General features: G+C 49.0%; 1 protein-coding gene across 1 annotated transcript; it reads right to left on the bottom strand.

Annotated features, from left to right (window-relative positions):
• trappc6b (trafficking protein particle complex subunit 6B) lies at positions 1 to 27985 on the bottom strand. Its single transcript, XM_079239645.1, has 6 exons — positions 27784 to 27985; positions 11377 to 11444; positions 10202 to 10319; positions 8605 to 8688; positions 2328 to 2421; positions 1 to 2193 (listed from the first exon to the last, which is right to left on the bottom strand). The coding sequence occupies exons 1-6, from the start codon at positions 27856 to 27858 to the stop codon at positions 2162 to 2164; spliced, it is 471 nt and encodes a 156-aa protein (XP_079095771.1). The 5' UTR covers positions 27859 to 27985; the 3' UTR covers positions 1 to 2161.
• Positions 27986 to 28000: the final 15 nt, after the last annotated feature.

The raw sequence follows: 28000 nt of genomic DNA, 5'->3' as shown, positions 1-28000 counted from the left end.
ACAATTCTTCCACTTAAACCGCTTTAAAGAATCTTAATTTATCATTTCATGGTGATTTTTCTCTTTGTTGCTGCTTCTGTGTTTTCTGTCCACCATCTGCAGTGATTTTAATATTTAATGCAAAGCTCTTGGAGCTGTCTGGCTCATGAAAAGCGACGTAAATAAACTCACGTTGCAGAAATAAAAGAGTCGTTTTCATCAGCAATGAAGTGACAGTATAAACCTGAACTGAGCAGTCGGTGAGGAAAAACCAGAGAAGTGCTCAAAAGGCACCAAAACAGACGAAACAGTTTGTTTAAAACAAAACAACCAAAAGTAGGAAAATAAAGGAATTAAAGTAGAATTGTGTGACAATAAACACAGATATGTTTTTAAAAAGCAGAAACACCAGTAAACAGAAAACGGATTCACTTGAAACAGAAAAACCACGTCGAGGAAAAACCTCAATGAGAGGAAGATAAAACTCTGAATGGGTTTAGATTTTACACAACCCAACATAAAACCAGTTAAATCAGTCATTCTCATGACCATTTAGTCCCATCAAGGGAAGCTGGAGTCCAACCCAGCAGTCACTGGGGGAGAGGCAGGTACACCTGGACAGGTCCCAGTCCATCGCAAGGCGGTCAAAACCAGTAAGATGCTTAAAACCAGTAGGAGAATCTTTAAATGTGACAGGAAGTCGATGCATGTAAGAGATGTTTATACGAAGGTCAGATGCTCGTAAGGACCCGGGTGGGTCAGAAAGCCTGGATGTGGAGTCACAACAACGCAGACAGGTGCAGGTTAGTTCCAGTCCAAGAGGAGGCCAGTCAGGTTTTCATGGCTTTCCCATGAAGAAACACCAGTAAAACCATTAAAAACCCATCAGACCAGCAGGAAAATGGCCGCTGCGCCACATGTCCTGTCTTTCTGGACAAGTCAACGTTTTGTCCGGAACACAGTAAATAAATGAGTATTTTCCACGTCAGAGAAGCCAGTTTTTAGTCTGTGGCAGAGACCTGCAGACTTGAAGGCCTGTTCCCCGGCTCCGTCTAACGCCTGGAAGACAAGCTGGGCGAGTTGGATGTCCAACCCCGCCTCCTCTACATTTTGATTGGATTAATCCTAACCCCACCCCCATTTGACATCCAACTCCGCCCATTCTCCAGCCCCGCCCCACTCTCCAGGCTGCAGCCGGGAATTACCGAGATGGGCTGGTTCGGCCACAGACCGTCATTAGAGACGTTGCCGTTACAAAGACGGAAAGGTTGCTGTTCATTTAGACCTTTCATTTTTTTATTTTTATGACCAAAAACAGAAAAATGAAATTTCTTCATTATTTCTGATCAAGTGATACGGAGACAGAAGCTTTTAGGAGATTCCATAACATGTTTCAACACTGGAATGAGACACCAAAGAATTGCAGTTAATGTCACTTCTGATCCCAACATTTAGTAATAACTATTTAAACCCTTTTAATTCCTGACGTTTGATCACATGATATCATTTTTATTAAAACTTATTTTCCATACAAGCGTTAAGAGGAACATTTACTTTATTTGAAGAAGAAAATAAAACATTCTTACTCATATTTAGTGAATTTAAGACTTACTAAAAATGAAAAACCAACTTGTAAACGTGTATTTTATGAAAAGAAGTTATTTAATTCGGACTGAAACTGAATCGAGATCGTTTTATAGCAGCTTTTCGGGGACATCTTGTCTCAGGTGTCAAACTGAGGCGAACAAACATGGAAAATGATCAATTAGGAAACTTTGGGAGCTTCTTTCTGTTCATGATGACGAGACGTTGAAGCAAAAAGCGGTTTTCAGAAACAAACTGACATAAAAATAAAGATAAAAATCTGGCTTCTGCCAGCAGGGGGCGTCGGAGCGCACATGGGCCGCTACGTCAGCGAAATTATTCTGTTAGTGATCTACATGGCACTGGTTAATGCTCGCCCTCTGGGGTGATTGCTGCTGACAGCCGTCGCCTCCAACACCCAGTTTGGTGGAAAGGGAACCCTGGGAATCCTGGAGGGAACTGGTGGAAACTGGTGAGAACTGGTGGGAAATGGAAGGAACTGTTGGTAACTGGTGGAAACTGGCGGAAACTGTTGGTAACTGGTGGAAACTGGAGGGAACTGGGGGGAAAAGTGGGCAGAGTAGATCTTCTGGGGTTTTTACGCTTTCTGGATCATCACCTGGAATTTACCTGCAGAGACGAAATGGACACGAATCAGCTCCAACATAAAACACCTCACATTTAAGCATCCTGTGAAGACCAAACAGAAGCAGGAGGAGCGCTAACACGCTGCTGCGTGATTGGCCAAATAAAGGTGGTCTTACAGGCGGGCATGACGGACAACTCGGCGGTCACGATGCTCTTCACTCCCAGGTTGCTCAGAGCTCCTCTCACCAGCCCACAGGTAAAAGCCAAGTACTGCAGAGAGAAACATCCCGTCAGCAGAAGCGTTCCGGTACGTTCTGCCGCTAGCAGGAACAGGTTTGGACCGGTTTCATTCCCATGTGGACAAAGACGACATTAACGCTGCGAAAACTAGTCAGGAATGACTGGAAGACCAGGTCTAAGAGCTTGTCCGGCAAGGAGGAAGACTTCAGCGCAAACATGCGTTGGACACCGTGAAACAAGCCGAGTCTGAAGACGCCTTCACAACGCCGCTTCGCCTGGAACCCGTCGCTTTGCCTGGAACCCGCCGCTTTGCCTGGAACCCATCGCTTCTTCTGGAACCCATCGCTTTTTCTGGAACCCGCCGCTTTGCCTGGAACCCGTCGCTTCTTCTGGAACCCGCCGCTTTGCCTGGAACCCGTCGCTTCTTCTGGAACCCATCGCTTCTTCTGGAACCCATCGCTTCGCCTGGAACCCGTCGCTTCGCCTGGAACCCGCCGCTTTGCCTGGAACCCGCCGCTTTGCCTGGAACCCGCCGCTTTGCCTGGAACCCGCCGCTTCGCCTGGAACCCGCCGCTTCTTCTGGAACCCGCCGCTTCTTCTGGAACCCGCCGCTTCGCCTGGAACCCGTCGCTTTGCCTGGAACCCATCGCTTCTTCTGGAACCCGCCGCTTTGCCTGGAACCCGCCGCTTTGCCTGGAACCCGCCGCTTTGCCTGGAACCCGCCGCTTCGCCTGGAACCCGCCGCTTCTTCTGGAACCCGTCGCTTCTTCTGGAACCCGTCGCTTCTTCTGGAACCCGCCGCTTCTTCTGGAACCCGCCGCTTCGCCTGGAACCCGTCGCTTTGCCTGGAACCCATCGCTTCTTCTGGAACCCGCCGCTTTGCCTGGAACCCATCGCTTCTTCTGGAACCCATCACTTCTTCTGGAACCCGCCGCTTTGCCTGGAACCCGCCGCTTTGCCTGGAACCCGTCGCTTCTTCTGGAACCCGCCGCTTCGCCTGGAACCCGCCGCTTCGCCTGGAACCCGCCGCTTTGCCTGGAACCCGCCGCTTTGCCTGGAACCCATTGCTTCTTCTGGAACCCATCGCTTCTTCTGGAACCCGCCGCTTTGCCTGGAACCCATCGCTTTGCCTGGAACCCATCGCTTCTTCTGGAACCCGCCGCTTTGCCTGGAACCCATCGCTTCTTCTGGAACCCGCCGCTTTGCCTGGAACCCGCCGCTTCGCCTGGAACCCGCCGCTTCGCCTGGAACCCGCCGCTTCTTCTGGAACCCGTCGCTTCTTCTGGAACCCGTCGCTTCTTCTTGAACCCGCCGCTTCGCCTGGAACCCGCCGCTTCGCCTGGAACAAGTCCGCTTCGTCTGGAACAAGTCCGCTTCGTCTGGAACAAGTCCGCTTCGTCTGGAACAAGTCCTCTTCGTCTGGAACAAGTCCGCTTTGTCTGGAACAAGTCCGCTTCGTCTGGAACAAGTCCGCTTTGTCTGGAACAAGTCCACTTCGTCTGGAACCCATCGCTTTGTCTGGAACCCATCACTTTGTCTGGAACCCACCGCTTCGCCTGGAACCCGTCGCTTCTTCTGGAACCCGCCGCTTCTTCTGGAACCCGCCGCTTCTTCTGGAACCCGCCGCTTCGCCTGGAACCCGCCGCTTCTTCAGGAACCCGCCGCTTCGCCTGGAACCCGCCGCTTCTTCTGGAACCCGCCGGTTCTTCTGGAACCCGTCGCTTCTTCTGGAACCCGCCGCTTCTTCTGGAACCCGCCGCTTCGCCTGGAACCCGTCGCTTCGTCTGGAACCCGTCGCTTTATCTGGAACCCGTCGCTTTATCTGGAACCCATCGCGTTGTCTGGAACCCATCGCTTTGTCTGGAACAAGTCCGCTTTGTCTGGAACAAGTCCTCTTCGTCTGGAACAAGTCCGCTTTGTCTGGAACCCGTCGCTTTATCTGGAACCCGTCGCTTTATCTGGAACCCATCGTTTTGTCTGGAACCCATCGCTTTGTCTGGAACAAGTCCGCTTTGTCTGGAACAAGTCCGCTTCGTCTGGAACAAGTCCGCTTTGTCTGGAACAAGTCCTCTTCGTCTGGAACAAGTCAGCTTTGTCTGGAACAAGTCCGCTTTGTCTGGAACAAGTCCGCTTCGTCTGGAACAAGTCCGCTTCGTCTGGAACAAGTCCGCTTCGTCTGGAACCCGTCGCTTTGTCTGGAACCCATCACTTTGTCTGGAACAAGTCCGCTTCATCTGGAACAAGTCCGCTTGATCTGGAACAAGTCCGCTTCGTCTGGAACAAGTCCGCTTCGTCTGGAACAAGTCAGCTTCGTCTAGAACCCGTCGCTTTGTCTGGAACAAGTCCGCTTCGTCTGGAACAAGTCCTCTTCGTCTGGAACAAGTCCGCTTTGTCTGGAACAAGTCCGCTTCGTCTGGAACAAGTCCGCTTCGTCTGGAACAAGTCAGCTTTGTCTAGAACCCGTCGCTTCGTCTGGAACAAGTCATCTTCGTCTGGAACAAGTCAGCTTCGTCTAGAACCCGTCGCTTCGTCTGGAACAAGTCCTCTTCGTCTGGAACAAGTCAGCTTTGTCTGGAACAAGTCCGCTTCGTCTGGAACAAGTCCGCTTTGTCTGGAACAAGTCCGCTTTGTCTGGAACAAGTCCGCTTCGTCTGGAACAAGTCCGCTTTGTCTGGAACAAGTCCGCTTTGTCTGGAACAAGTCCACTTCGTCTGGAACCCGTCGCTTTGTCTGGAACCCATCACTTTGTCTGGAACAAGTCCGCTTCATCTGGAACAAGTCCGCTTGATCTGGAACAAGTCCGCTTGGTCTGGAACAAGTCCGCTTCGTCTGGAACAAGTCAGCTTCGTCTAGAACCCGTCGCTTTGTCTGGAACAAGTCCGCTTCGTCTGGAACAAGTCCTCTTCGTCTGGAACAAGTCCGCTTTGTCTGGAACAAGTCCGCTTCGTCTGGAACAAGTCCGCTTCGTCTGGAACAAGTCCGCTTCGTCTGGAACAAGTCAGCTTTGTCTAGAACCCGTCGCTTCGTCTGGAACAAGTCATCTTCGTCTGGAACAAGTCAGCTTCGTCTAGAACCCGTCGCTTCGTCTGGAACAAGTCCGCTTCGTCTGGAACAAGTCCGCTTCGTCTGGAACAAGTCCTCTTTGTCTGGAACAAGTCAGCTTCGTCTAGAACCCGTCGCTTCGTCTGGAACAAGTCTGCTTTGTCTGGAACAAGTCCGCTTCGTCTGGAACAAGTCCGCTTCGTCTGGAACAAGTCCGCTTCGTCTGGAACAAGTCCTCTTCGTCTAGAACCCGTCGCTTTGTCTGGAACAAGTCCGCTTCGTCTGGAACAAGTCCACTTCGTCTGGAACCCGTCGCTTTGTCTGGAACCCATCACTTTGTCTGGAACAAGTCCGCTTCATCTGGAGCAAGTCCGCTAAGTCTGGAACAAGTCCGCTTGTTCTGGAACAAGTCCGCTTCGTCTGGAACAAGTCCGCTTCGTCTGGAACAAGTCCGCTTCGTCTGGAACCCGTCGCTTTGTCTGGAACAAGTCCGCTTCGTCTGGAACAAGTCCTCTTTGTCTGGAACAAGTCCACTTCGTCTGGAACCCGTCACTTTGTCTGGAACCCATCACTTTGTCTGGAACAAGTCCGCTTCATCTGGAGCAAGTCCGCTAAGTATGGAACAAGTCCGCTTGTTCTGGAACAAGTCCGCTTCGTCTGGAACAAGTCCTCTTCGTCTAGAACCCGTCGCTTCGTCTGGAACAAGTCCGCTTCGTCTGGAACAAGTCCGCTTCGTCTGGAACCCGTCGCTTCGTCTGGAACAAGTCCGCTTCGTCTGGAACCCGTCGCTTCGTCTGGAACAAGTCCGCTTCATCTGGAGCAAGTCCGCTAAGTATGGAACAAGTCCGCTTGTTCTGGAACAAGTCCGCTTCGTCTGGAACAAGTCCTCTTCGTCTAGAACTCGTCGCTTCGTCTGGAACAAGTCCGCTTCGTCTGGAACAAGTCCGCTTCGTCTGGAACCCGTCGCTTTGTCTGGAACAAGTCCGCTTCGTCTGGAACAAGTCCGCTTCGTCTGGAACAAGTCCGCTTCGTCTGGAACAAGTCCTCTTCGTCTGGAACCCGTCGCTTTGTCTAGAATCCATCACTTTGTCTGGAACAAGTCCGCTTCATCTGGAACAAGTCAGCTTCATCTGGAACAAGTCCGCTTCGTCTGGAACAAGTCCTCTTCGTCTGGAACAAGTCCGCTTCGTCTGGAACAAGTCCGCTTCGTCTGGAACAAGTCCTCTTCGTCTGGAACCCGTCGCTTTGTCTGGAACCCATCACTTTGTCTGGAACAAGTCCGCTTCGTCTGGAACAAGTCAGCTTCATCTAGAACCCGTCGCTTTGTCTGGAACAAGTCCGCTTCGTCTGGAACAAGTCCGCTTCGTCTGGAACAAGTCAGCTTTGTCTAGAACCCGTCGCTTCATCTGGAACAAGTCCTCTTCGTCTGGAACAAGTCAGCTTCGTCTAGAACCCGTCGCTTCGTCTGGAACAAGTCCGCTTCGTCTGGAACAAGTCCTCTTTGTCTGGAACAAGTCAGCTTCGTCTAGAACCCGTCGCTTCGTCTGGAACAAGTCCGCTTCGTCTGGAACAAGTCCGCTTCGTCTGGAACAAGTCCGCTTCGTCTGGAACAAGTCCTCTTCGTCTAGAACCCGTCGCTTAGTCTGGAACAAGTCCGCTTCGTCTGGAACAAGTCCGCTTCGTCTGGAACAAGTCCGCTTCGTCTGGAACAAGTCCGCTTTGTCTGGAACAAGTCCGCTTTGTCTGGAACAAGTCCGCTTCGTCTAGAACCCGTCGCTTCGTCTAGAACCCGTCGCTTCGTCTGGAACAAGTCCTCTTCGTCTGGAACAAGTCCTCTTCGTCTGGAACAAGTCCTCTTCGTCTGGAACAAGTCCGCTTCGTCTGGAACCCGTCGGTTTGTCTGGAACAAGTCCGCTTCGTCTGGAACCCGTCGCTTTGTCTGGAACAAGTCCTCTTTGTCTGGAACAAGTCCTCTTTGTCTGGAACAAGTCCTCTTCGTCTGGAACAAGTCAGCTTCGTCTGGAACAAGTCCTCTTCGTCTGGAACAAGTCCGCTTCGTCTAGAACCCGTCGCTTCGTCTGGAACAAGTCCTCTTCGTCTGGAACAAGTCCTCTTCGTCTGGAACAAGTCCTCTTCGTCTGGAACAAGTCAGCTTCGTCTGGAACAAGTCCTCTTCGTCTGGAACAAGTCCGCTTCGTCTGGAAACCCGTCGCTTCGTCTGGAACAAGTCCGCTTCGTCTGGAACCCGTCGCTTCGTCTGGAACAAGTCCTCTTCGTCTGGAACAAGTCCGCTTCGTCTGGAACCCGTCGCTTCGTCTGGAACAAGTCCTCTTCGTCTGGAACAAGTCCGCTTCGTCTGGAACCCGTCGCTTTGTCTGGAAGAAGTCCGCTTCGTCTGGAACAAGTCTGCTTCATCTAGAACCCGTCGCTTCGTCTGGAACCCGTCGCTTCGTCTGGAACCCGTCGCTTCGTCTGGAACCCGCCGCTTTGTCTGGAACAAGTCCGCTTCGTCTGGAACCCGTCGCTTTGTCTGGAACAAGTCCGCTTCGTCTGGAACAAGTCATCTTCGTCTGGAACAAGTCCGCTTCGTCTGGAACCCGTCGCTTTGTCTGGAAGAAGTCCGCTTCGTCTGGAACCCGCCACTTCATCTTGAACCTGGACCGAATCTAAGACCGCCAGGATCCGATGCAGCTAGTTAGTCGTTTGTTTTACCATTAACCAACAGACGAACCAGTTTTCTTCTTCGTTGGTTGTCTCATGTCTTGCTGGTGCAGCGCCTCCTCCTCCTCCTGGAACCGTGTAATTTAAAAGGTCCGATTTGTCTGAGTTGCGCGGCGTGAACACGAGCCAGGTCCATCATGCAGGTTTTAGATGTTTCCTGATTTAAAGGTGATGAAACCGAAGAACTTTCAGGTCAGAAATCATTGTTTCGGTTTTGTCCTTCATCAATCAAACGGAATGAAACAAACTGAGTTAAAATCCGGACAAAAGAAACACAAATGTAATGTTTTTATGACAAAAGGAACCATCAAGAGTATTGGAAACATATAACACCTGCAGGGTGGTGGTCCTCCAGGACCGGACCCGGTGCCCAGGTCTTCCTGAGTTTAGGTGAAGTCAGTCAGAAGTTTTTGTACAGGCAGGATTAACGGGTTTCACGTTCATACAAACCTTCGGGGCGAGTTCCAGATACTGTTTTCCAGCCGACAGGTGACCCAGCAGCCGGAACGTTTGGTCCTGGAGAACATATATGCCCTGAAACACACAACGTCGTCAGTGGTTACAGCCTGCAGAGGAGGCGGGTGCGACTGAAGTTAGCAGGAGAACTGATGATGATACGACCACTGCCATGATCAACAGCTGCTACGGAGCTTTACAGGTTTACTGAAAACACGCATAAAATCCCAACAGATGACAGCTCCGAGCTGGTCAGCGGGACGGGTTTCAGGACGGAGAGCAGGACGGGTTTCAGGACGGACTGCAGGACGGTCAGCGGGACGGGTTTCAGGACGGAGAGCAGGACGGGTTTCAGGACGGACTGCAGGACGGTCAGCGGGACGGGTTTCAGGACGGAGAGCAGGACGGGTTTCAGGACGGTCAGCGGGACGGGTTTCAGGACGGAGAGCGGGACGGGTTTCAGGACGGACTGCAGGACGGAGAGCAGGACGGGTTTCAGGACGGAGAGCAGGACGGGTTTCAGGACGGACTGCAGGACGGTCAGCGGGACGGGTTTCAGGACGGAGAGCAGGACGGGTTTCAGGATGGACGGGATGGGTTTCAGGACGGACTGCGGGACGGGTTTCAGGACGGAGAGCAGGACGGGTTTCAGGATGGACTGCAGGACGGTCAGCGGGACGGGTTTCAGGACGGTCAGCGGGACGGGTTTCAGGACGGAGAGGAGGACGGGTTTCAGGACGGACTGCAGGACGGTCAGCGGGACGGGTTTCAGGACGGACCGCGGGATGGACCGCGGGACAATGTGAGGATCTGCTTTAGCAGCTAGCTGCTAGCTTGAGGATTAAACCGCTCACGCTGGGCGGATATGCAGACGGACGTTTTCCTGTGTCTTACTAGGTTACGGGCATATTTTTGCCCGTTTTCTAGGCGCTTAGCAACCGTCACTTGGCGCAGAAAACGAAGCACCACCACCAGGAATGATGGGAGCGGTGGCGAGTTGTATAACTGACACACAACCACAGAGGAAGAAGACGATGCAGAAACCGCCAAATAAAAAGCACCTGAAGAAGCAGAATGTGAAAGTTGGAGTCTTCTTCTTCTGGTGTTTTTGTACGATTGTAAACTTTGTAGCGGTGCGTTACCGCCACCAACCGGTCAGCTCCAAAGCGCAAAGTAACGCCTGCAGAGCTTGGACCGGCAACACGCCTTTGTTGATTGGTCGGCTGCGTATCTATCAGATGCAAATATGAAGAAAATCCACCGTAGTTTGAAAAAAACTGACAAAATGGAATTTCATCACTGATGTAAACGTTCCTGTTGACACTGGTTTATTAAAAATACTTCGGCCTTCAGTCTGACGATGTGGAGATGTGAAGAGGGTGATGAGGAGGAAGGTTTACACATGAGCTGTCTCTGAACCGGTTCATGGTTCAGATACTTTGTACGAGTTTGGAGGACATTTAAAAGCCAAATATCGCCAACATTCGGAGCGCCGATGGCTTCAAACAGCTGCTGGAAGTCATGGCGGCTCTTCAGCCAGAACAGTCTTCATACAGGACAACCTGAACTATGGAGGAACGCCGTGGGTCACCTGGTGGTTCGTTCGAAGGTTGTCGATTTGCTTTTTGAAGACGCAGGTCCAGAAGTCCTTACATATGAACTTCATGATGTCCAGCTCATCTTTAAACCGAGACGTGTCTTTAGTTAATCTAGAACAGGAGCAGAAGTTGGTTAAATAAGGACAAAAAGGACTAGTGAAAGTACGTTTCCATTAAAGTAAATACTCTGGAGTCTCACTGTCATAAAACAGCCAGGTTGGCACCATATGGGCTCCAGTTCACTTATCTATCTATCTATCTATCTATCTATCTATCTATCTATCTATCTATCTATCTATCTATCTATCTATCTATCTACCTACATATCTATCTATCTATCTATCTATCTACCTACATATCTATCTATCTATCTACCTACCTATGTACATATCTATCTACCTACCTACATATCTATCTATCTTTCTATCTATCTATCTATCTATCTATCTACCTACCTACCTACTCTATCTATCTACATATCTATCTATCTATCCATCCATCTACACATCTATCTATCTATCCATCCATCTACACATCTATCTATCTATCTATCTATCTATCTATCTATCTACCTATGTACATATCTATCTACCTACCTACATATCTATCTATCTTTCTATCTATCTATCTACCTACCTACCTACTCTATCTATCTACATATCTATCTATCTATCCATCCATCTACATATCTATCTATCTATCCATCCATCTACACATCTATCTATCTATCTATCTATCTACACATTTATCTATCTATCTATCTACATATCTATCTATCTATCCATCCATCTACACATCTATCTATCTATCATGCTTGTGGCTTTCCAGAACAGCTGTAGCCGCTGAGAGGATGAGGTCGCGATACGACAGAATAAAACAAACAGCTCATTTTGCAAAGACACATTTTTCAGGAAATACCCAAATGTTGTCAATACATAGATCGGTTTAATGATAAATGAACCAACAGGACGGGGACAAAAACTGATCCAGAAAACTGCTGTGAGCACTTTTGTTCTCCTGAAAGGTTTATTTCTATTTAACTGTCTAATCTCAGAATAAACTGTCTGTATGTGATGCGATATAAAAGCGCATTGATGAGCAGATCCTGATCAGTCCAAACCAATCATGAAACTGATGATTCCCCAGGATGAAACCTGCTGTGTGTTACCTCTCGATCAGCCCTTGGCCCACTCTGAAGCCCATGGTCTCCAGTTTGGTGATGTTCCGGCCATTGTCCTGAGGGCAGGGAAGGAGAAGACACGTTACCAAACGTGGAGGATACAAAGTACTTGATGCAGATGGAAAACCCAGAAGAGCTTTAACCACCTTTAAGTAGAACCAACCAATCAGTGAAAACCAGGAAGTGATGCAACGTGATGAATGACATCATCTCAAACACATCAACAACCATAAACGTCAGGAGGGTTACATCACTGTGTCTCACCATGTCTTCTACATGTCTCACCATGTCTTCTACATGTCTCACCGTGTCTCTACATGTCTCACCATGTCTTCTACATGTCTCACCATGTCTTCTACATGTCTCACCATGTCTTCTACATGTCTCACCGTGTCTCTACATGTCTCACCATGTCTTCTACATGTCTCACCGTGTCTTCTACATGTTTCACCGTGTCTCCACATGTCTCACCATGTCTCCTACATGTCTCACCGTTTCTCTACATGTCTCACCGTTTCTCTACATGTCTCACCATGTCTTCTACATGTCTCACCGTGTCTCTACATGTCTCACCATGTCTTCTACATGTCTCACCGTGTCTCTACATGTCTCACCGTGTCTCTACATGTCTCACCGTGTCTCCTACATGTCTCACCGTGTCTCCTACATGTCTCACCATGTCTCTACATGTCTCACCATGTCTTCTACATGTCTCACCGTGTCTCTACATGTCTCACCGTGTCTCTACATGTCTCACCGTGTCTTCTACATGTCTCACCGTGTCTCTACATGTCTCCTATATGTCTCACCGTGTCTCCTACATGTCTCACCGTGTCTCCTACATGTCTCACTGTGTCTCCTACATGTCTCACTGTGTCTCTACATGTCTCACCGTGTCTCTACGTGTCTCCTACATGTCTCACCGTGTCTCCTACATGTCTCACCGTGTCTCTACATGTCTCACCATGTCTTCTACGTCTCAACGTGTCTTCTACATGTCTCAACGTGTCTCTACATGTCTCACAGTGTTTCCTACATGTCTCACCGTGTCTCTACGTGTCTCCTACATGTCTCACCGTGTCTCCTACATGTCTCACCGTGTCTCTACATGTCTCACAGTGTCTCCTACATGTCTCACCGTGTCTCTACATGTCTCACAGTGTCTCCTACATGTCTCACCGTGTCTCTACGTGTCTCCTACATGTCTCACCGTGTCTCCTACATGTCTCACCGTGTCTCTACATGTCTCACCATGTCTTCTACATGTCTCAACGTGTCTCTACATGTCTCGCCGTGTCTCTACATGTCTCCTACATGTCTCTACAAGTCTCACCATGTCTCCTACATGTCTCACCGTGTCTCCTACGTGTCTCACTGTGTCTCTACATGTCTCATTGTGTCTCCTACATGTTTCATTGTGTCTCCTACATGTCTCTACAAGTCTCACCATGTCTCCTATATGTCTCACCGTGTCTCCTACATGTCTCACTGTGTCTCCTACATGTCTCACTGTGTCTCCTACATGTCTCACCGTGTCTCCTACATGTCTCACCGTGTCTCTACATGTCTCACCATGTCTTCTACATGTCTCAACGTGTCTCTACATGTCTCGCCGTGTCTCTACATGTCTCCTACATGTCTCTACAAGTCTCACCATGTCTCCTACATGTCTCACCGTGTCTCCTACGTGTCTCACTGTGTCTCTACATGTCTCACTGTGTCTCTACATGTCTCATTGTGTCTCCTACATGTCTCATTGTGTCTCCTACATGTCTCTACAAGTCTCACCATGTCTCCTATATGTCTCACCGTGTCTCCTACATGTCTCACCGTGTCTCCTACATGTCTCACTGTGTCTCCTACATGTCTCACCGTGTCTCCTACATGTCTCACCGTGTCTCCTACATGTCTAACCGTGTCTCTACATATCTCTACATGTTTCACCGTGTCTCTACATGTCTCACCGTGTCTCTACGTGTCTCCTACATGTCTCACCGTGTATCTACATGTCTCATTGTGTCTCCTACATGTCTCATTGAGTCTCCTACATGTCTCTACAAGTCTCACCATGTCTCCTATATGTCTCACCGTGTCTCCTACATGTCTCACTGTGTCTCCTACATGTCTCACCGTGTCTCCTACATGTCTCACCGTGTCTCTACATATCTCTACATGTTTCACCGTGTCTCTACATGTCTCACCGTGTCTCCTACATGTCTAACCGTGTCTCTACATGTCTCACCATGTCTCTACATGTCTCCTACATGTCTCACCGTGTCCCTACATGTCTCACCGTGTCTCCTACATGTCTCCTACATGTCTCACCGTGTCTCTACGTGTCTCACCGTGTCTCTACATGTCTCACAGTGTCTCCTATATGTCTCACCGTGTCTCTACATGTCTCACCGTGTCTCTACATGTCTCACAGTGTCTCCTATGTCTCACCGCGTTTCTACATGTCTCTACATGTCTCACCTTGTCTCTACATGTCTCACCGTGTCTCTACATGTCTCACAGTGTCTCCTATGTCTCACCGTGTCTCTACATGTCTCACAGTGTCTCCTATGTCTCACCGCGTTTCTACATGTCTCTACATGTCTCACCGTGTCTCTACATGTCTCACCGTGTCTCTACATGTCTCACAGTGTCTCCTATGTCTCACCGTGTCTCTACATGTCTCACAGTGTCTCCTATATGTCTCACCGTGTCACTACATGTCTCACCGTGTCTCTACATGTCTCACCGTGTCTCTACATGTCTCACAGTGTCTCCTATGTCTCACCGCGTTTCTACATGTCTCTACATGTCTCACCTTGTCTCCTACATGTCTCACCATGTCTCCTACATGTCTCACCGTGTCTCTACATGTCTCACCGTGTCTCCTACATGTCTCACCGTGTCTCCTACATGTCTCACCGTGTCTCTACATGTCTCACCATGTCTCTACATGTCTCACCATGTCTTCTACATGTCTCACCATGTCTCCTACATGTCTCACCATGTCTTCCACATGTCTCACCGTGTCTCCTACATGTCTCACCGTGTCTCCTACATGTCTCACCGTGTCTCTACGTGTCTCCTACATGTCTCACCGTGTCTCCTACATGTCTCTACATGTCTCACCGTGTCTCTACATGTCTCAACGTGTCTCTACATGTCTCTACATGTCTCCTATATGTCTCTACATGTCTCCTACATGTCTCACCGTGTCTCCTACATGTCTCACCGTGTCTCTACATGTCTCACTGTGTCTCTACATGTCTCACTGTGTCTCTACATGTCTCACCGTGTCTCTACGTGTCTCCTACATGTCTCACCGTGTCTCCTACATGTCTCACCGTGTCTCTACATGTCTCACCATGTCTTCTACGTCTCAACGTGTCTTCTACATGTCTCAACGTGTCTCTACATGTCTCACAGTGTCTCCTACATGTCTCACCGTGTCTCTACGTGTCTCCTACATGTCTCACCGTGTCTCCTACATGTCTCACCGTGTCTCTACATGTCTCAAAGTGTCTCCTACATGTCTCAAAGTGTCTCCTACATGTCTGACCGTGTCTCTACATGTCTCACAGTGTCTCCTACATGTCTCACCGTGTCTCTACCGTGTCTCCTACATGTCTCACCGTGTCTCCTACATGTCTCACCGTGTCTCTACATGTCTCACCATGTCTTCTACATGTCTCAACGTGTCTCTACATGTCTCGCCGTGTCTCTACATGTCTCACCGTGTCTCTACATGTCTCATTGTGTCTCCTACATGTCTCTACAAGTCTCACCATGTCTCTACATGTCTCGCCGTGTCTTATACATGTCTCAACGTGTCTCTACATGTCTCATTGTGTCTCCTACATGTCTCTACATGTCTCACCGTGTCTCCTACATGTCTCACCGTGTCTCTACATGTCTCACCATGTCTTCTACATGTCTCAACGTGTCTCTACATGTCTCACCATGTCTCCTACATGTCTCACCGTGTCTCTACATGTCTCACCGTGTCTCCTACATGTCTCACCGTGTCTCCTACATGTCTCACCGTGTCTCTACATGTCTCACCATGTCTCCTACATGTCTCACCGTGTCTCTACATGTCTCACCATGTCTCCTACATGTCTCACCATGTCTCCTACATGTCTCACCATGTCTTCTACATGTCTCACCGTGTCTCCTACATGTCTCACCGTGTCTCCTACATGTCTCACCGTGTCTCTACGTGTCTCCTACATGTCTCACCGTGTCTCCTACATGTCTCTACATGTCTCACCGTGTCTCTACATGTCTCACCGTGTCTCTACATGTCTCACCGTGTCTCCTACATGTCTCACCGTGTCTCCTACATGTCTCACCGTGTCTCTACATGTCTCACTGTGTCTCTACATGTCTCACTGTGTCTCTACATGTCTCACCGTGTCTCTACGTGTCTCCTACATGTCTCACCGTGTCTCCTACATGTCTCACCGTGTCTCTACATGTCTCACCATGTCTTCTACGTCTCAACGTGTCTTCTACATGTCTCAACGTGTCTCTACATGTCTCACAGTGTCTCCTACATGTCTCACCGTGTCTCTACGTGTCTCTACATGTCTCACTGTGTCTCTACATGTCTCAGCCTGTCTCTACATGTCTTCTACATGTCTCACCGTGTCTCTACGTGTCTCCTACATGTCTCACCGTGTCTCTACATATCTCTACATGTCTCCTACATGTCTCACCGTGTCTCTACGTGTCTCCTACATGTCTCCTACATGTCTCACCGTGTCTCTACATGTCTCCTACATGTCTCACCGTGTCTCTACATGTCTCACCGTGTCTCTACATGTCTCACCATGTCTTCTACATGTCTCAACGTGTCTTCTACATGTCTCACCGTGTCTATATATGTCTCAGTGTCTCCTACATGTCTCACCATGTCTCTTACATGTCTCACTGTGTCTCTACGTGTCTTCTACATGTTTCACCGTGTCTCTACATGTCTCACCGTGTCTCTACATATCTCTAAATGTCTCACCGTGTCTCTACATGTCTCACTGTGTCTCTACATATCTCACTGTGTCTCTACGTGTCTCCTACATGTCTCACCGTGTCTCCTACATGTCTCACCGCGTCTCTACGTGTCTCCTACATGTCTCACCGTGTCGCCTACATGTCTCACCGTGTCTCTACATATCTCTACATGTCTCACAGTGACTCCTACATGTTTCACTGTGTCTCTACATGTCTCACCATGTCTCTACATGTCTCCTACATGTCTCACCGTGTCCCTACATGTCTCACCGTGTCTCCTACATGTCTCACCGTGTCTCCTACATGTCTCACCGTGTCTCCACATGTCTCACCGTGTCTCTACATGTCTCTACATGTCTCTACATGTCTCCACATGTCTCCTACATGTCTCACCGTGTCCCTACGTCTCACCGTGTCTCCTACATGTCTCCTACATGTCTCACCTATCTCCACATGTCTCACCGTGTCTCTACATGTCTCACCGTGTCTCCTATATGTCTAACCGTGTCTCTACATGTCTCACCGTGTCTCCTACATGTCTCACCGTGTCTCCTACATGTCTCACCATGTCTCTACGTGTCTCCTACATGTTTCTACGTGTCTCCTACATGTCTCTACATGTCTCACCGTGTCTCTACATGTCTCACCGTGTCTCTACATGTCTCTACATGTCTCACCGTGTCTCCTATATGTCTCACAGTGTCTCTACATGTCTCACCGTGTCTCCTACATGTCTCACTGTGTCTCTACGTGTCTCCTACATGTCTCACCGTGTCTCCTACATGTCTCACCGTGTCTCTACATGTCTCACCATGTCTTCTACATGTCTCAACGTGTCTTCTACATGTCTCACCGTGTCTCTACATGTCTCACAGTGTCTCCTACATGTCTCACCATGTCTCTACATGTCTCACCGTGTCTCTACATGTCTCCTACATGTCTCCTACATGTCTCACCGTGTCTCCTACATGTCTCACAGTGTCTCCTACATGTCTGACCGTGTCTCTACGTGTCTCCTACATGTCTCACCGTGTCTCTACATATCTCTACATGTCTCACAGTGTCTCTACGTGTCTCCTACATGTCTCACCGTGTCTCTACATGTCTCACAGTGTCTCCTACATGTCTCACCATGTCTCTACATGTCTCACCGTGTCTCACAGTGTCTCCTACATGTCTCACCATGTCTCTACATGTCTCACCGTGTCTCCTACATGTCTCACTGTGTCTCCTACATGTCTCACCGTGTCTCCTACATGTCTACCGTGTCTCTACATGTTTCACCGTGTCTCTACATGTCTCCTACATGTCTCACCGTGTCTCCTACATGTCTCACCGTGTCTCTACATATCTCTACATGTCTCAACGTGTCTCCTACATGTCTCACCGTGTCTCTACATGTCTCACAGTGTCTCCTATATGTCTCACTGTGTCTCTACATGTCTCTACATGTCTCACCGTGTCTCTACATGTCTCACCGTGTCTCTACATGTCTCACTGTGTCTCTACATGTCTCACCGTGTCTCTACATGTCTCAGTGTCTCTACATGTCTCTAAATGTCTTACCGTGTCTCTAAATGTCTCACCGTGTCTCTACATGTCTCAGTGTCTCCTACATGTCTCACCATGTCTCCTACATGTCTCACTGTGTCTCTACGTCTCTTCTACATGTTTCACCGTCTCTATATGTCTCACAGTGTCTCCTACATGTCTCACCGTGTCTCTACATATCTCTACATGTCTCACCGTGTCTCTACGTGTCTCCTACATGTCTCACTGTGTCTCTACATATCTCTACATGTCTCACCGTGTCTCTACGTGTCTCCTACATGTCTCACCGCGTCTGTACGTGTCTCCTACATGTCTCACCGTGTCTCCTACATGTCTCTACATATCTCTACATGTCTCAGTGTCTCCTACATGTCTCACCGTGTCTCTACATGTCTCACCGTGTCTCTACATGTCTCTACATGTCTTACCATGTCTCTACATGTCTCCTACATGTCTCCTACATGTCTCACCGTGTCTCCTACATGTCTCACCGTGTCTCTACATGTCTCACCGTGTCTCTACATGTCTCACCGTGTCTCTACATGTCTCACCGTGTCTCTACATGTCTCACCATGTCCCTACATGTCTCACCGTGTCTCCTACATGTCTCACCGTGTCTCCTACATGTCTCACCGTGTCTCCTACATGTCTCACCGCGTCTCTACGTGTCTCCTACATGTCTCACCGTGTCTCCTACATGTCTCACCGTGTCTCTACATATCTCTACATGTCTCACCGTGTCTCTACATGTCTCAGTGTCTCCTACATGTCTCACCGTGTCTCTACATGTCTCACCGTGTCTCTACATGTCTCACCATGTCTCTACATGTCTCCTACATGTCTCACAGTGTCTCCTACATGTCTCACCGTGTCTCTACATGTCTCTACATGTCTCACCATGTCTCTACATGTCTCCTACATGTCTCACCGTGTCCCTACATGTCTCACCGTGTCTCCTACATGTCTCCTACGTCTCACCGTGTCTCTACATGTCTCACCATGTCTCTACATGTCTCCTACATGTCTCACCGTGTCCCTACATGTCTCACCGTGTCTCCTACATGTCTCCTACATGTCTCACCGTGTCTCCACATGTCTCACCGTGTCTCCTACATGTCTCACAGTGTCTCCTATATGTCTCACCGTGTCTCTACATGTCTCACCGTGTCTCTACATGTCTCACAGTGTCTCCTATTTGTCTCACCGTGTCTCTACATGTCTCACTGTGTCTCCTACATGTCTCACCATGTCTCTACGTGTCTCCTACATGTCTCTACGTGTCTCACCGTGTCTCTACATGTCTCACCGTGTCTCTACATGTCTCACCGTGTCTCTACATGTCTCACTGTGTCTCTACATGTCTCACCGTGTCTCTACATGTCTCTACATGTCTCAGTGTCTCTACATGTCTCTACATGTCTTACCGTGTCTCTAAATGTCTCACCGTGTCTCTACATGTCTCACCGTGTCTCTACGTGTCTCCTACATGTCTCACCGTGTCTCCTACATGTCTCTGCATGTCTCACCGTGTCTCTACATGTCTCACCGTGTCTCTACGTGTCTCCTACATGTCTCACCGTGTCTCCTACATGTCTCTACATGTCTCACCGTGTCTCTACATAACTCACCGTGTCTCCACATGTCTCTACATGTCTCACCGTGTCTCCTACATGTCTCAGTGTCTCTACATGTCTCACCGTGTCTCTACATGTCTCTAAATGTCTCACCGTGTCTCTACGTGTCTCCTACATGTCTCACCGTGTCTCCTACATGTCTCTACATGTCTCACCATGTCTCTACATGTCTCTACATGTCTCACCGTGTCTGCTACATGTCTCACCGTGTCTCCTACATGTCTCACCGTGTCTCCTACATGTCTCACTGTGTCTCTACATGTCTCACTGTGTCTCTACGTGTCTCCTACATGTCTCACCGTGTCTCCTACATGTCTCACCGTGTCTCTACATGTCTCACCATGTCTTCTACATGTCTCAACGTGTCTCCTACATGTCTCACCGTGTCTCCTACATGTCTCACCGTGTCTCTACATATCTCTACATGTCTCACAGTGTCTCTACGTGTCTCCTACATGTCTCACAGTGTCTCCTACATGTCTCACCGTGTCTCTACATGTCTCACCGTGTCTCTACATGTCTCCTACATGTCTCACCGTGTCTCCTACATGTCTCACCGTGTCTCTACATGTTTCACCGTGTCTCTACATGTCTCCTACATGTCTCACCGTGTCTCCTACATGTCTCACCGTGTCTCTACATATCTCTACATGTCTCACCGTGTCTCCTACATGTCTCACCATGTCTCTACATGTCTCACAGTGTCTCCTATATGTCTCACTGTGTCTCTACATGTCTCACCGTGTCTCTACATGTCTCACCGTGTCTCTACATGTCTCCTACATGTCTCACCGTGTCTCTACGTGTCTCCTACATGTCTCACCGTGTCTCTACATATCTCTAAATGTCTCCTACATGTCTCGCCGTGTCTCTACATGTCTCACCGTGTCTCTACATGTCTCAACGTGTCTTCTACATGTCTCACCGTGTCTCTACATGTCTCAGTGTCTCCTACATGTCTCACCATGTCTCCTACATGTCTCACTGTGTCTCTACGTGTCTTCTACATGTTTAACCGTGTCTCTACATGTCTCACAGTGTCTCCTACATGTCTCACCGTGTCTCTACATATCTCTACATGTCTCACCGTGTCTCTACGTGTCTCCTACATGTCTCACTGTGTCTCTACATATCTCTACATGTCTCACCGTGTCTCTACGTGTCTCCTACATGTCTCACCGCGTCTCTACGTGTCTCCTACATGTCTCACCGTGTCGCCTACATGTCTCACCGTGTCTCTACATATCTCTACATGTCTCCCACATGTCTAACCGTGTCCCTACATGTCTCACCGTGTCTCCTACATGTCTCACCGTGTCTCCTACATGTCTCACCGTGTCTCTACATGTCTCACAGTGTCTCCTACATGTCTCACCGTGTCTCTACATGTTTCACCGTGTCTCTACATGTCTCACCGTGTCTCCTACATGTCTCACCGTGTCTCCTACATGTCTCACCGTGTCTCTACATGTCTCCTACATGTCTCACCGTGTCTCCTACATGTCTCACCGTGTCTCTACCTGTCTCACAGTGTCTCCTACATGTCTCACCGTGTCTCTACATGTTTCACCGTGTCTCTACATGTCTCACCGTGTCTCCTACATGTCTCACCGTGTCTCCTACATGTCTCACCGTGTCTCTACATGTCTCCTACATGTCTCACCGTGTCTCCTACATGTCTCACAGTGTCTCCTACATGTCTCACCGTGTCTCTACGTGTCTCCTACATGTCTCACCGTGTCTCTACATATCTCTACATGTCTCACAGTGTCTCTACGTGTCTCCTACATGTCTCACTGTGTCTCCTACATGTCTCACCGTGTCTCCTACATGTCTCACCGTGTCTCCTACATGTCTCACCGTGTCTCTACATGTTTCACCGTGTCTCTACATGTCTCCTACATGTCTCACAGTGTCTCTACGTGTCTCCTACATGTCTCACCGTGTCTCTACATATCTCTACATGTCTCACTGTGTCTCCTACATGTCTCACCGTGTCTCTACATGTCTCACCATGTCTCTACATGTCTCACCATGTCTCTACATGTCTCCTACATGTCTCACCGTGTCCCTACATGTCTCACCGTGTCTCCTACGTCTCCTACATGTCTGACCGTGTCTCCACATGTCTCACCGTGTCTCCTATGTGTCTCACAGTGTCTCCTATATGTCTCACCGTGTCTCTACATGTCTCACCGTGTCTCTACATGTCTCACCGTGTCTCTACATGTCTCACAGTGTCTCTACATGTCTCACTGTGTCTCCTACATGTCTCACCATGTCTCTACGTGTCTCCTACATGTCTCTACGTGTCTCCTACATGTCTCTACGTGTCTCCTACATGTCTCTACGTGTCTCACCGTGTCTCTACATGTCTCACCGTGTCTCTACATGTCTCACCGTGTCTCTACATGTCTCACTGTGTCTCTACATGTCTCACCGTGTCTCTACATGTCTCTACATGTCTCAGTGTCTCTACATGTCTCTACATGTCTTACCGTGTCTCTACATGTCTCACCGTGTCTCCTACATGTCTCACCGTGTCTCTACGTGTCTCCTACATGTCTCACCGTGTCTCCTACATGTCTCTGCATGTCTCACCGTGTCTCTACATGTCTCACCGTGTCTCTACGTGTCTCCTACATGTCTCACCGTGTCTCCTACATGTCTCTACATGTCTCACCGTGTCTCTACATAACTCACCGTGTCTCCACATGTCTCTACATGTCTCACCGTGTCTCCTACATGTCTCAGTGTCTCTACATGTCTCACCGTGTCTCTACATGTCTCACCGTGTCTCTACGTGTCTCCTACATGTCTCACCGTGTCTCCTACATGTCTCTACATGTCTCACCATGTCTCTACATGTCTCTACATGTCTCACCGTGTCTCCTACATGTCTCACCGTGTCTCCAACATGTCTCACCGTGTCTCCTACATGTCTCACTGTGTCTCTACATGTCTCACTGTGTCTCTACGTGTCTCCTACATGTCTCACCGTGTCTCCTACATGTCTCACCGTGTCTCTACATGTCTCACCATGTCTTCTACATGTCTCAACGTGTCTTCTACATGTCTCACCGTGTCTCTACATGTCTCAGTGTCTCCTACATGTCTCACCATGTCTCTACATGTCTCACCGTGTCTCTACATGTCTCACCGTGTCTCCTACATGTCTCACAGTGTCTCCTACATGTCTCACCGTGTCTCTACGTGTCTCCTACATGTCTCACCGTGTCTCTACATATCTCTACATGTCTCACAGTGTCTCTACGTGTCTCCTACATGTCTCACAGTGTCTCCTACATGTCTCACCATGTCTCCTACATGTATCACCATGTCTCTACATGTCTCACCGTGTCTCTACATGTCTCACCGTGTCTCTACATGTCTCCTACATGTCTCACCGTGTCTCCTACATGTCTCACCGTGTCTCCTACATGTCTCACCGTGTCTCTACATGTTTCACCGTGTCTCTACATGTCTCCTACATGTCTCACCGTGTCTCCTACATGTCTCACCGTGTCTCTACATATCTCTACATGTCTCACCGTGTCTCCTACATGTCTCACCGTCTCTACATGTCTCACAGTGTCTCCTATATGTCTCACTGTGTCTCTACATGTCTCACCGTGTCTCTACATGTCTCCTACATGTCTCACCGTGTCGCTACGTGTCTCCTACATGTCTCACCGTGTGTCTACATATCTCTACATGTCTCCTACATGTCTCACCGTGTCTCTACATGTCTCACCGTGTCTCTACATGTCTCAACGTGTCTTCTACATGTCTCACCGTGTCTTCTACATGTCTCACCGTGTCTCTACATGTCTCAGTGTCTCCTACATGTCTCACCATGTCTCCTACATGTCTCACTGTGTCTCTACGTGTCTTCTACATGTTTCACCGTGTCTCTACATGTCTCACAGTGTCTCCTACATGTCTCACCGTGTCTCTACATATCTCTACGTCTCACCGTGTCTCTACGTGTCTCCTACATGTCTCACTGTGTCTCTACATATCTCTACATGTCTCACCGTGTCTCTACGTGTCTCCTACATGTCTCACCGTGTCTCCTACATGTCTCACCGCGTCTCTACGTGTCTCCTACATGTCTCACCGTGTCGCCTACATGTCTCACCGTGTCTCTACATATCTCTACATGTCTCACAGTGTCTCCTACATGTCTCACCGTGTCTCTACATGTCTCACCGTGTCTCTACATGTCTCACCATGTCTCTACATGTCTCCCACATGTCTCACTGTGTCCCTACATGTCTCACCGTGTCTCCTACATGTCTCACCGTGTCTCTACATGTCTCACAGTGTCTCCTACATGTCTCACCGTGTCTCTACATGTTTCACCGTGTCTCTACATGTCTCACCGTGTCTCCTACATGTCTCACCGTGTCTCCTACATGTCTCACCGTGTCTCTACATGTCTCCTACATGTCTCACCGTGTCTCCTACATGTCTCACCGTGTCTCCTACATGTCTCACCGTGTCTCTACATGTCTCCTACATGTCTCACCGTGTCTCCTACATGTCTCACTGTGTCTCTACATGTCTCACTGTGTCTCTACGTGTCTCCTACATGTCTCACCGTGTCTCCTACATGTCTCACCGTGTCTCTACATGTCTCACCATGTCTTCTACATGTCTCTACGTGTCTCCTACATGTCTCACAGTGTCTCCTACATGTCTCACCATGTCTCCTACATGTATCACCATGTCTCTACATGTCTCACCGTGTCTCTACATGTCTCCTACATGTCTCACCGTGTCTCCTACATGTCTCACCGTGTCTCCTACATGTCTCACCGTGTCTCTACATGTTTCACCGTGTCTCTACATGTCTCCTACATGTCTCACCGTGTCTCCTACATGTCTCACCGTGTCTCTACATATCTCTACATGTCTCACTGTGTCTCCTACATGTCTCACCGTGTCTCCTACATGTCTCACCGTGTCTCCTACATGTCTCACCGTGTCTCTACATGTTTCACCGTGTCTCTACATGTCTCCTACATGTCTCACCGTGTCTCTACGTGTCTCCTACATGTCTCACCGTGTCTCCTACATGTCTCACCGTGTCTCTACATGTTTCACCGTGTCTCTACATGTCTCTACATGTCTCAGTGTCTCTACATGTCTCTACATGTCTTACCGTGTCTCTACATGTCTCACCGTGTCTCTACATGTCTCACCGTGTCTCTACATGTCTCACCGTGTCTCTACGTGTCTCCTACATGTCTCACCGTGTCTCCTACATGTCTCTGCATGTCTCACCGTGTCTCTACATGTCTCACCGTGTCTCTACGTGTCTCCTATATGTCTCACCGTGTCTCTACATGTCTCACCGTGTCTCTACATAACTCACCGTGTCTCCACATGTCTCTACATGTCTCACCGTGTCTCCTACATGTCTCAGTGTCTCTACATGTCTCACCGTGTCTCTACATGTCTCACCGTGTCTCCTACATGTCTCACCGTGTCTCCTACATGTCTCACTGTGTCTCTACATGTCTCACTGTGTCTCTACGTGTCTCCTACATGTCTCACCGTGTCTCTACATGTCTCACCATGTCTTCTACATGTCTCAACGTGTCTTCTACATGTCTCAACGTGTCTTCTACATGTCTCACCGTGTCTCTACATGTCTCAGTGTCTCCTACATGTCTCACCGTGTCTCCTACATGTCTCTACATGTCTCACCATGTCTCTACATGTCTCTACATGTCTCACCGTGTCTCCTACATGTCTCACCGTGTCTCCTACATGTCTCACTGTGTCTCTACATGTCTCACTGTGTCTTTACGTGTCTCCTACATGTCTCACCGTGTCTCTACATGTCTCACCATGTCTTCTACATGTCTCAACGTGTCTTCTACATGTCTCAACGTGTCTTCTACATGTCTCACCGTGTCTCTACATGTCTCAGTGTCTCCTACATGTCTCACCATGTCTCTACATGTCTCACCGTGTCTCTACATGTCTCACCGTGTCTCCTACATGTCTCACAGTGTCTCCTACATGTCTCACCGTGTCTCTACGTGTCTCCTACATGTCTCACCGTGTCTCTACATATCTCTACATGTCTCACAGTGTCTCTACGTGTCTCCTACATGTCTCACAGTGTCTCCTACATGTCTCACCATGTCTCCTACATGTCTCACCATGTCTCTACATGTCTCACCGTGTCTCTACATGTCTCCTACATGTCTCACCGTGTCTCCTACATGTCTCACCGTGTCTCCTACATGTCTCACCGTGTCTCTACATGTTTCACCGTGTCTCTACATGTCTCCTACATGTCTCACCGTGTCTCTACATGTCTCACCGTGTCTCCTACATGTCTCACCGTCTCTACATGTCTCACAGTGTCTCCTATATGTCTCACTGTGTCTCTACATGTCTCACCGTGTCTCTACATGTCTCCTACATGTCTCACCGTGTCTCCTACATGTCTCACCGTGTCTACATATCTCTACATGTCTCCTACATGTCTCACCGTGTCTCTTCATGTCTCACCGTGTCTCTACATGTCTCAACGTGTCTTCTACATGTCTCACCGTGTCTTCTACATGTCTCACCGTGTCTCTACATGTCTCAGTGTCTCCTACATGTCTCACCATGTCTCCTACATGTCTCACTGTGTCTCTACGTGTCTTCTACATGTTTCACCGTGTCTCTACATGTCTCACAGTGTCTCCTACATGTCTCACCGTGTCTCTACATATCTCTACGTCTCACCGTGTCTCTACGTGTCTCCTACATGTCTCACTGTGTCTCTACATATCTCTACATGTCTCACCGTGTCTCTACGTGTCTCCTACATGTCTCACCGTGTCTCCTACATGTCTCACCGCGTCTCTACGTGTCTCCTACATGTCTCACCGTGTCTCTACATGTCTCACCGTGTCTCTACATGTCTCTACATGTCTCACCATGTCTCTACATGTCTCCCACATGTCTCACTGTGTCCCTACATGTCTCACCGTGTCTCCTACATGTCTCACCGTGTCTCCTACATGTCTCACCGTGTCTCTACATGTCTCACAGTGTCTCCTACATGTCTCACCGTGTCTCTACATGTTTCACCGTGTCTCTACATGTCTCACCGTGTCTCCTACATGTCTCACCGTGTCTCCTACATGTCTCACCGTGTCTCTACATGTCTCCTACATGTCTCACCGTGTCTCCTACATGTCTCACAGTGTCTCCTACATGTCTCACCGTGTCTCTACATGTCTCCTACATGTCTCACCGTGTCTCTACATATCTCTACATGTCTCACAGTGTCTCTACGTGTCTCCTACATGTCTCACTGTGTCTCCTACATGTCTCACCGTGTCTCCTACATGTCTCACCGTGTCTCTACATGTTTCACCGTGTCTCTACATGTCTCCTACATGTCTCACAGTGTCTCTACGTGTCTCCTACATGTCTCACCGTGTCTCTACATATCTCTACATGTCTCACCGTGTCTCCTACATGTCTCACCGTGTCTCTATATGTCTCACCGTGTCTCTACATGTCTCACCGTGTCTCTACATGTCTCACCGTGTCTCTACATGTCTCCTACATGTCTCACCGTGTCTCCTACATGTCTCACCGTGTCTCCTACATGTCTCACCGTGTCTCTACATATGTCTACATGTCTCTACATGTCTCACCGTGTCTCTACATGTCTCACCGTGTCTCTACATGTCTCACCGTGTCTCTACATGTCTCCTACATGTCTCACCGTGTCTCTACGTGTCTCCTACATGTCTCACCGTGTCTCTACGTGTCTCCTACATGTTTCACCGTGTCTCTACGTGTCTCCTACATGTCTCACCGTGTCTCTACATGTCTCCTACATATCTCTACATGTCTCCTACATGTCTCACTGTGTCTCTACAGGTCTCACCGTGTCTCTACAGGTCTCAACGTGTCTCTACAGGTCTCACCGTGTCTCTACAGGTCTCACCGTGTCTTCTACATGTCTCACTGTATCTCTACATGTCTCACTGTGTCTCTACAGGTCTCACCGTGTCTCTACATGTCTCCTACATGTCTCACCGTGTCTCTACATGTTTCACCGTGTCTCTACATGTCTCACCGTGTCTCCTACATGTCTCACCGTGTCTCCTACATGTCTCACCGTGTCTCTACATGTCTCACCGTGTCTCTACATGTCTCACCGTGTCTCTACATGTCTCACCGTATCTCCTGATGACCTATAGATGAACTGAACCAGTTCGCTGTGCAGGAACTGGAACGGCGCTTCGTCCGCCATCTCTCCTAATGACGGTCAGCTTCACTGCGGCTCCTCCAGCGGGACAAACATCGTCCAGGACTGAAAGCTCCGGGAAAAACACAGATTCAGCCGTAAACAGCGAGCAGGATTCACTTCCGTGTTCCTCTTGTTCAACACATAG

This window comes from Telmatherina bonti (assembly GCF_933228915.1).
Source record: "Telmatherina bonti genome assembly, chromosome: 4".
Classification (NCBI taxonomy): Eukaryota; Metazoa; Chordata; class Actinopteri; order Atheriniformes; family Telmatherinidae; genus Telmatherina; species Telmatherina bonti.
This window is presented reverse-complemented; position numbering and strand designations above follow the sequence as displayed.